Genomic DNA, 9,653 nt, shown 5'->3' with positions numbered 1-9,653 from the left:
GCTGTGAGCAGCCCTGGGTTAGAAAGAGAAGATTAAAAGCACTATGAGCCACATTGTTCTCACAGACCTGAGGAGAACCTGTCATATCTGAAATTAGTCAGGATGGCTAAATCCTGGTTGTTACTTCTTCTTCCTCGTTGTTCTCCTGATTGCACATGAGACAACTACCTCGTTTTAACTTGGGATCCAAGGAAAACATAAATTGCATGTTATCGTAATCATGTGCAGCCATGACACAACACGGGAGCTATCGCTTCATGATGGGAGATAAGTGTAATTTATGCTTCATATCTGTAACCACATTATTGAAGCAACATAATGGACACATCCCAGAGGTAATTGCACATTACAGGGGTGCCAGGGGCCTTTTTACATGTTATTAGAATGTAAATTTACTGTCTGAAGTTAAAGAGAGCAATATGATGTTAGAGTAATGATGTTGGAATGATGAAGAGTACAAAGCGGCGCATTAATACAGGAGGAGATTTGCGATCACTCTGCAGAAGCTTTGCTGTTACAGCTTGAGTAATTAAGCTTTGTAACAAACAGTGCTGTCATATAATACATCTGATGTTATGTTTATGCATACATGTTCCTGCTCCTGATGCATACATCTATGGTGCACACTGAAAATAACACCAACACTTCTCCACATTTAGCTCCAAAACGTCACAACAATGTAGAGTGAAATTTCTAAAAGTCCCTTTTTTTTATCACATTTAGAGGAATATTTGTGATCTTCTTCACATTAAATTTTGTTGTGAGAAATATTTTAAGTTAATCAAAATGCTAAATATAAATCTAGATGTTTAACAATAAATCTAAATGTTAAATCTAAATGTTAAATGTTGCTCTGGGATTCTAAATATTTAGCTGATATGCAAATTCACACTGCCGCATATCAGCTAAATATTTAGGATCGTGGAGCAACATTTAACATTTAGATTTAACATTTAGATTTAGATTTAACATTTAGATTTAGATTTAGCATTTGGATTTAACAATGATTTTAACTAATATTCTTCTAAATGTGATAAAAAAGTGACTTTTAAAAATTCACTCTACATTTTCATGACTTTGGAGCCAAATGTGGATCTCGCTGTTATTTCCAGTGTGCACAACTTTACAAATGGCGCCCCATATAAATCCACAACTGGATTACGCCCTGAAACTCAACGAGATTTATGCAAAGTCGTCGTTTAACTAACTTCATCTTGAGACTCTGAGCTATCACACAGAAGAATGAGCAAGCTTCAAACAGACGCTTCATTTCTCTTTGAGCGTGTGGGTAAAAACACGCCGTCAAGGTGACACGCTGCAATTAAACCGCGGCGGTCTGTCAATCGGCGAGCTATGTCACAGGTGTGCAGGGCAGCTGTAAGTGTAATTGCTACAGGCCTCTGGGATGAAGCTGAACCCACATCTCCTGTCGGCGACAGCAGCAGCAGCAGCAGGCTTCACGGCAAAGCCCGGCTATGGAGGAGACTTGTAACACCCTGACAAATGGTTATACAGCAGTTGCCAAATTAACACTGACCTCCCTCCCTTTTGCTGTCTGGTGAGGGTGATAATGTGCAAAGTCCTGTCGGGAAGTGTGCTTAATGTTGAAGATAATCTGTCTATTATGCGGCTTCGACATTAGTAAGGGAGCGAGTGAGTATCAATTAAATTTTCTTTTCCGTAGCAAATGGGAAGCATAATTTTTTGACAGCGATTTATGCGGGCAGATTTAATATAGATTCTGAATAAGTAGCTATATGAGAATATAACTGGAAGTAGTTCAAATATGGTTCCTTTGCAGCAGCACTTTATATTGCAATGGTGGAACTAGATGTGCTTACTAATAGAGTCTCAAGGAAACTAATAGACAGAGAAGAGAGAAAAAAAGAGGAAGAGAAAGGAGGGGGGGGATTCTCTTCATAAACAGTGTTTACTTAAAGCACCCCATTGCCTTATTAGTATTAATAGCAGTGACTTCAGAAAGCTCATATTCTGCCATTGGACAGTTTTGTATTATTTATGATTGAAATGAAAGCCTGGGAATGCAGCTGCGAATGGAAGAGAGCGCTGCATAGCAAACGATGTTGCCCATGCCAGTTTACATAACCAACAACTTGGGTAAACAGCAGATTAAGCGCAACACGGGGCGAGAGAAAAACGAGAGCAAAATGTTATATCCACACACTTGCCCGATTGCGAGGCGAGAGCTGCTCTTTTTTTTTTTCTTCATATGGAGAACACTGCGGACCTTTTGATGCAGCTGGTCTTCATCTGCAAGTCCTTTTGAGCATGAAAGTGTGGTGCGGTGCAGATTCTCGCCCCCCGGTGCAACTTCTGCAATGTTGATGTAAAGAAGTCGGGTCATGGCGAGCGCACGCGTAACTTCGGTGAGCGTCCTCGTCTTAATTAAAGACACCATCTGTTAAACGTGATTATTAGAGCTGTTAGTGTGAGCAGAAGAGGAGCTGAATGGAGCTTTCAGCAGGGTTGCATGTCAAGCAAATGGATCTGGATGCTGGAATTTCCCTTTGAGCAAAACACAAAATCCCCACTGGGGTTACGGTTACGCAGCTAATCAGATTTTTTAAGGATAACCAGTTTATTAAGAGAGTGGAACAGACTTATTTTGGGAATATGTTCCTCTGAAGGATTTTTGTTTACAAGTCTGCAAAAGAACATCCAAAAACGTTCCTCTTTCAAACACATTCCCTGCAACTCTTCGCACTTCATCAAGCTTTTGATATCGCTCTTTCAAGCTTGGACACGCAAACGTTGCACAAACAAACCACCACAACGTATACTGAATCAATCTTTATTTATATTAAATTAAAAATATACTTTTGACAGATTCATGTAACAAACATGAGGAACGGTATTTCTATGATATAAAGCTTTGGGTATGGTTTCAAATAACTCGGACACAAGAGGGTAAAGTATTGGAAGCTAACGAAAGTAGAGGAGGAGTTATCCGGGGTCTCCTTCCTTCTCTAGATCTCCCCTAAACGCATGCAAACAAATTGGAAATTAACTAAAAAAAAGAGAGGTTTTATTGTGAAGGCTGTGCTCTGCCTTTCAGGGAAAGAGGAGGAGGTCAGACTTGGCTCAGTAAGATTTCCAGTAGAAAGTTAGCAGAGAAGAGAATCCCAGTTTATCCGGGGTCGGTTGGCAGCACTGGTTTCAGTTTTATTGGGAGAAGGAAAAAAGACGTTGGCTTGTCCTTGGGTGTTCCCATTGATGAGAGACAAATGAAACAGGGCAGGTGAGGGGAAAGTGAAACAGATGTACGCCACTTCAGCGGTGTTCACCTGAACTGAAACGGTACATGAGGACAGCCACAAATCTCTGGAAAAAGAGGGCCACTTAACAGAGTTTCCACATGAGAAAAAGGGTTCAACAAGCACTTTAAAATCAAAGTCCCATTAGTCAAAAAGGTACACTTACATAAAGCAAATATGTACGCCTCTTTTTGTACAAGTCGTTATAAGCAGGAGAAAACAGCAGTAGGAGAGAAGACCATATAAATTCAAAGCATCGCCTCCTTATTTACAAATTCACCACGGTGGCCGTCTCAGTGCTTTTATAAAAATACTATTCACATTTGTTGTTGAAGTGTGTTAGATAAGATTTGGAGGGAAACCCCAAAGATTCTGTACATTTATACTGATTCCATAATTTAAAACACAAGAAATGAATGACCCCACTTTTTTGTAAAAAGCCATGAATTGTGCAATTCAACTAAACAACTTAAAAGTTGCAGCTAGCATGACAAACGTGTTAAATATTTGCAGAAACAAACACGATAGTGGATCAAATCAAACAGATTCAAGTCTTTTTCCTTGAAGAAAAACATCCTTGATAATATGGAGAACAAAACTCAGTTATATAAGGTACTATACATTAAAAAAAAGGTGTCAGAAATAAGAGCTCCCAGTTTGTGCTACTGAATTCAGTAAAAAAAAATCTGCTTCTTTCCTCCCACGCTGTCCACGTCCTGGACACATGTTTGAATATATTGTCTTCAATGAAGAGATACAAAGATGGAGGGCAGTTAAACACTCACTTTGGGTACCATGCAAGGTGAAATTGTACTATACATTAGACTCTATCGCACCCATTATGGTAGGTAACTGCTGAGGCTGAAATATCAAAGGATTCACTTCAGTACAACATGGCTACATGCCTCTGCACCTTGGCTTGGACAAAATGATACTAAGAGAGATTCGTGTTGAACACAAGTTGTCGTGGTTTCGCGGTTGAACTGCTGTCGAACCATATTTACATGGCAGCCATTTTTTCTTTGACGTTATCAGGTGGGGAGCTCAGATGCTGTTGTTTTCAAACTCAAAGAAAAGGGTGGTCATATTGGAAATGCTGACTCAATCTTAGTTTGAGTTGACCTTCCAAGAAGCAAAGAGGTTGACCTTTAGCCTACTTGATAACCACTACAATATGCCCTCCTTACGCCTGATTATGCAAAATTGTAGCCTTAAATCTTCAAAATGACTGAGTTATATAATAATTCACCGTCTGTACATTGTGTACAAATGGAGACATGGACTACCCAGACCAAAACCTGTTGTGTACCAGGCTGTAAACATGTTTATTTGGGTGTCAACATGGTCTCCTGGGATTTTGATGCATGCCTCAAGTGGAGCATACTGGATGTTGCTGCTGAAATTAAGAAATGGTGATGTTCAGATTCTCTAAAGCCAGAAATTGAGATCTAAAGACACATAATTACATTAATTTAACTCCACCCTGAGGATAACGTCAGAGACAAATGGCAACTGAGCAAATATGGTGCGTATTTGGCAAAGAGTGATCAGGGCTAAGACAAATAGCAGCAGGTTACACAGGCCAACGCCAAGGCAAAATATGTTTGAACCAAGTAATGCTTCTTGACAAAATCAAACAGTTTGTGGCGCTCTGTAGAGTTCAACAAGGCTTTTTGGGTGACGAAAACAACACCTGACTAAGTCGGTTCTTCAGCTCCAGGAATGGTTTGAGCTTCAAAATAGATTTACCCAAAATGACTTATTTTGAAAGTTCTCTCAAGAACACATGAAGCCATTTGTCGTCATCACTTTTTCAGCTTAATCTATTCTTGATTCGACATATATTTTGCCCCGGGTCTGCGTCTAATTTAGGCCAAACAAGAGGGAAGCTGAGGCGTGTGTTGGTTTTCCCTCCATCATTCCTTCTGTGTGTTTTTTTTTATGTATCAAAACCCAGATTTGGCAGCCGCTTCCATCGCTCTGTATAAACAAGCTCAAACGCACCATAAATATTTCACATTGATATTAAATGCTGTCTCTATTTCATTGAATCAGAGCTCCAAACGGGACTACAAAATACTCCTTCATGAAATAATCATGAGATCATCAAAGAAGTGTTATAAATACTGTCAAAAGCAAACACTAAACTTGGAAACAAGGACATTCTCAAAGCTGGTCAATACCACTTAAAATCTGTTGTCTTCCTGAACTCCTGGAAAGAAAGGCTTTTGCTTTTTGAAGTGGCAAACGACCAGATAAACAAGTTCGATATTTCAAGACGGAGGGGTGGAGATCTTTTTTCTTTCCACCCACGGGTTTGATCAAAGTGCTCCATGGGGAGGACGAACATACGCGGCTCTCACACAGACACAACGCACAAAATAAACATCCTACACATAAAACAGCTGGGATGAGGCTCCGCTTCATGAGCTACAAAACAATGACAAGACAATAATGTTAAAGTTGCACATGTTATGATTGGGAAAACTTACTAGAGGTTTAAGAACTACAAGATTCTGTTTGTATCGACTGAACGGAGACACTATCTTCATGAAGTATTGCAAAAGGATCTCTGAGGCAAACCAGCATTACAACATTTCTCTTGATCTTGTCAGTTTGGCATCATCGTGGTGTTTTCCCACCCACAGTTGTTAATCTGTATGGCTTGGGGGAGGGAGTAATGGCTGTAACACCAGTGCTTTTAGCAGCATTGACTGGCAGACCGCCTGCAGAGGCATCAGTACTTTTATCATTCACATGAGAGTGAAGGACTCCTCTGGTGATCTCAAGAGTCAAACTCAGCTGGGATACTTTTGATAATGTCAGACGACGCTAAAAAGAAAGTTCTGAGAGTCAAAAGGCTTCGTTGAACAATAATGGCACAAATTAAACTGCTGTGTTACTAATTAACCAGCAATGAGAACAGACAAGTGCAGCTGCCTTCCACATTGAACAAATACGATCATCTTTCACAAAGTTACACCAAGTGCTGAGTGCCTGAATATCACCAGGAATAGATTTTAAATGCTGCACTGAGCAGATACTGATCCCCAAATTGGTGGGAAACCAATGAAAGACATTGTCAGTGAACTTTTTCAGTGATATTTCCATACTTTTTAACATCTTGCAGAATTAAATCAACCAATACTTCCTTTCCTTTCTTCGCAATTAGGTCCTCAAAATGTCAAGACATTTGATTGAAACTACACAGTCTCTTATGATGGTCACTGTGTCAGATCAAGTGATCACACAGCAGAGGAAAAGGGAAGAGTGGTCATAATTTAAAGCTCCTGTGGGGAACTTTCGGTTAGTGTTGTTCTGGCGCCAACCTGTGGACAAAACTGTCTTAAACTTGCATAACTATCACTTTACGCTTCATGAAGCCCCCACTTCCTGACGTTAAAGAGCAGATTAAAGAGCAACCCTGCACCTGCAAGTCTCCAAAAGTCTGGTGCCATTGGGTGCCACTTTAGAAATACTGGACTGCTGTCATTCAGTACGACTAGCTGCATTAATGCTGCAGCTAAACCCGCCATTCCTGATTTCTACCGCTGCTCTTTTTCCACGGATCTCCCTCTGCAGTCAAACCAGCTTGCTTATTATTGAGTATACACAATCCTTCCTTTCACACACACACTTAAAGTAGTCTTTTTTTACTGTGCTCTGCTGGTGCTGTCTTGCTCATTCCTTGAGGTCTTCATTAAGAGGCTTACATGAACTTTTTCGATCCTCTCCCTGCAGATTTCCCACTCTTTTCCCTTCCTCTATCACTATCTGTATCCATGATCAACATTTTTTTAGTTTTGGCTGCTTTATGGATGGCCTTATCAAACTATTTAGCAGATACAGCAGATCCTCGAACTAGCCTTGCACACCCATTACTCATGTAAGTTTGCCTCTTGATCCGAAGGGAGAACCAGTGTATAAAAGTCGGACTCTGCAACCAGTGTTTATAAAATGTTAACAGTGTGAGATTCCCTTGTAACCTTTGGCTTGGAGAGAGCAGTTTTTAGGACCAGCTCATCCAAGAAGACAGCAGTCAAACAAGAAAAACAAAACAGCAGTGTGTTCTAGGCAAGTTAGAAAGTCCATGGTTAAACTACAAATGTAAAAGGAGGGGTCATTGTAGTTTTGGCCATCACAGTATCACAGTTACAGTAGAAAGATGAGATGAGTTTCACATATCTGATGGAAAAATTCAAGAACGGAAATGTATACCTCATACACAAAAAAATTGGGTTGGATAGATCAGCTTTCAGCGCTCTGTCTGTTATGTTACTGGAAGTCCTGACTAAACCTTTAAGTCTTTTTTCCTCTGTGTTTTGCCAGTTCGCCTCCTTCGACAAGGTCACTCACAAAACAAGACATCTTGACATCTAACAGACTGTACTTGCTCCGTCTGTTTGCTCATTTCAGAAACCCTCGGAGGAGAATTGTTCATCCTCAGATCTCGATACTGGAAAAGGAGAAATAATAAAACATCTTGTTCCTCTCATGAATCTGACACCGCAGTGGCTGGCAGTGAGTTCAGGTCCCCAGAGTCGAATCCATCTTATTTGACGCCCATTGTGGTCTACCTTGACGGGACAACACAGTATGTCCTTGGCTGTGTGACTACTATACGTCTGTTCGCCAAAAACAACCTTAACCTTCACATTCTCAGTGGCATGGAGTGCAGTCTCTATCTACAGAACAGAAAATGGACTGGATCAGGGAAAAGTGAGTTGGGTCTGCTTGGTTCGGTTCAGTCCACCTCCGTCTGATGTTGCTACACTCTACAGCAGATGGCGCGTTATTTGGAAAGAATCAGGGGGGCGGCTCTGGTTGTGGCTGCTCCCCTTTCGTGTGGAACAGTGGAACCGGAGAGGATTTCAGGATTGCTGGAGGTTTGAGTCAGATAGAGGAAAGCTCGCCAAGTGGGACAACCTTACACCACAGTGTTCCGCTGCCGGTAGGGCGGAGGTGGCAAGACGGTACCAGATTTCAAGGAAAACTCTGACATGTATTCAGGGTTTTCAGCTACAGACGGCCGTATATGTCCGTTCTGCTTGTAGAAGAGCTTGGCGTTGGTGGAACCTCCTTGGGCACCATCTGGAAGTGCCTGGTTAGACGGTTTTGGAGGCAAGCTGTGCTGCCAGTACTCTGGATTGTCAAAGGTCACCTTTAGCTTCTTTCCGGGGCCTTTCACTGACGTTAATCCTCCATGCTTCAGTAAGCTGGCTGGGTGACTTGCGGTGTGGCTCTGGTAGGCTGGCAGACTGCCGTGCCCAATGGTAGCCGAAGTCGACAGGGTGCCTGACGGACACACCTGGGTTTGGGCAATAGTTCCGATTTGGCTCAGGATGGCAGATGCGCCACCTGGATTGCCAGGTTGTCCTGCAGGTTTGAGGGTATGGTGGGTGTGGAGGATGTGGGTCGGTGGGCCGTGGTGGCAAGCAATGCCAGATGGAGAAGGCTGGGCCGAGGGGAGGGGGTAGTGGGGCAAGCTGGTCTGGATGGTAAGTGGGAGGTGGGGGCCTGAAGTCGTGGCTGAGATGGAAGAAGGAGGCTGGTTGGGTAGTGGCAGACCATTTCTCCTCAGGGCTTCTAGGCCCAGCTCAGCAGGGCTGTGGAAGGTGTTGAGGTAGAGGGGCTCGTTGATGTACTCGTCCTCTCCTTTGGGCTGGCTGTTGGGTGTGCTGTGGTAGCCCGGGTTATCCAGGGCGTGGATTTCCCCGTTTTTACGTCTTGAGACGAATGGGTTTTCCTCAATGGGATTCAGGTATTCTGCAGCACAGATCAGAAAAGAAAAGGAGGGTAGGAAGGAGAGAAAAGGAGAAAAGGGGTTTTATGAGAGAGTAAGAACAAAAGATCCACAGAAATTAAACCAAGAGGGAGAAGACAAAGAGGATGAAAATGAAAGAGCTTAAGAGAAAGAGATCTCTCAATAATAAGATGGAGATGAAGATGGTACTGGTGATAATGGCAGCCACTCAGGACCAGACGGGCAACTTGCCAGTCCTTCTTTGGCAATGGAAACTCCATCTGCCAGGGGTGAAAATGCCAGCAAATGACCCCTCTTCACAGCTTCCAAGCGCGATAATAGTGGGGTGCGAAACCTATTGATTTTGCCCACTCTTCTGCTCCTTGACATTGCATCAGATGCATTTTGCTGCAGGCTTTGTTAGATTTGGAGCTGCTCGAGAATCAAAGACGGTAGTGCGAGAGTAAGGCTGATGGACTGAATTATGATCAAAGGCAAAACATGACTCTGTAGTAGCTGACATACGGCGGTGATGGAAACTCGGTACGAATGTTAATCAATGAGATGGAATAAGATCAACAGGCAGAATATACTACATGAGATCAGATTTACTCTGTGAATGAGCGAGGAGATGA

General features: G+C 42.3%; 1 protein-coding gene across 3 annotated transcripts in view; it reads right to left on the bottom strand.

Moving 5' to 3' along the window:
- Positions 1–2,797: 2,797 nt before the first annotated feature.
- LOC117807957 (receptor tyrosine-protein kinase erbB-4-like) overlaps positions 2,798–9,653 on the bottom strand; it is a 223,996-nt gene continuing 217,140 nt past the window's right edge. The window contains exon 27 of one of the 3 annotated variants that reach the window (XM_034677298.1): positions 2,798–9,041. In XM_034677298.1, coding sequence (XP_034533189.1) covers positions 8,203–9,041 — 839 coding nt within the window. In that variant the 3' untranslated portion in view covers positions 2,798–8,202. The remainder of the gene's footprint in view (positions 9,042–9,653) is intronic. The other 2 variants (XM_034677300.1, XM_034677299.1) reach the window with 2 other exon arrangements.

Source organism: Notolabrus celidotus, chromosome 24 (genome assembly GCF_009762535.1).
Source record: "Notolabrus celidotus isolate fNotCel1 chromosome 24, fNotCel1.pri, whole genome shotgun sequence".
In the NCBI taxonomy this organism is placed as follows: domain Eukaryota; kingdom Metazoa; phylum Chordata; class Actinopteri; order Labriformes; family Labridae; genus Notolabrus; species Notolabrus celidotus.
This window is presented reverse-complemented; position numbering and strand designations above follow the sequence as displayed.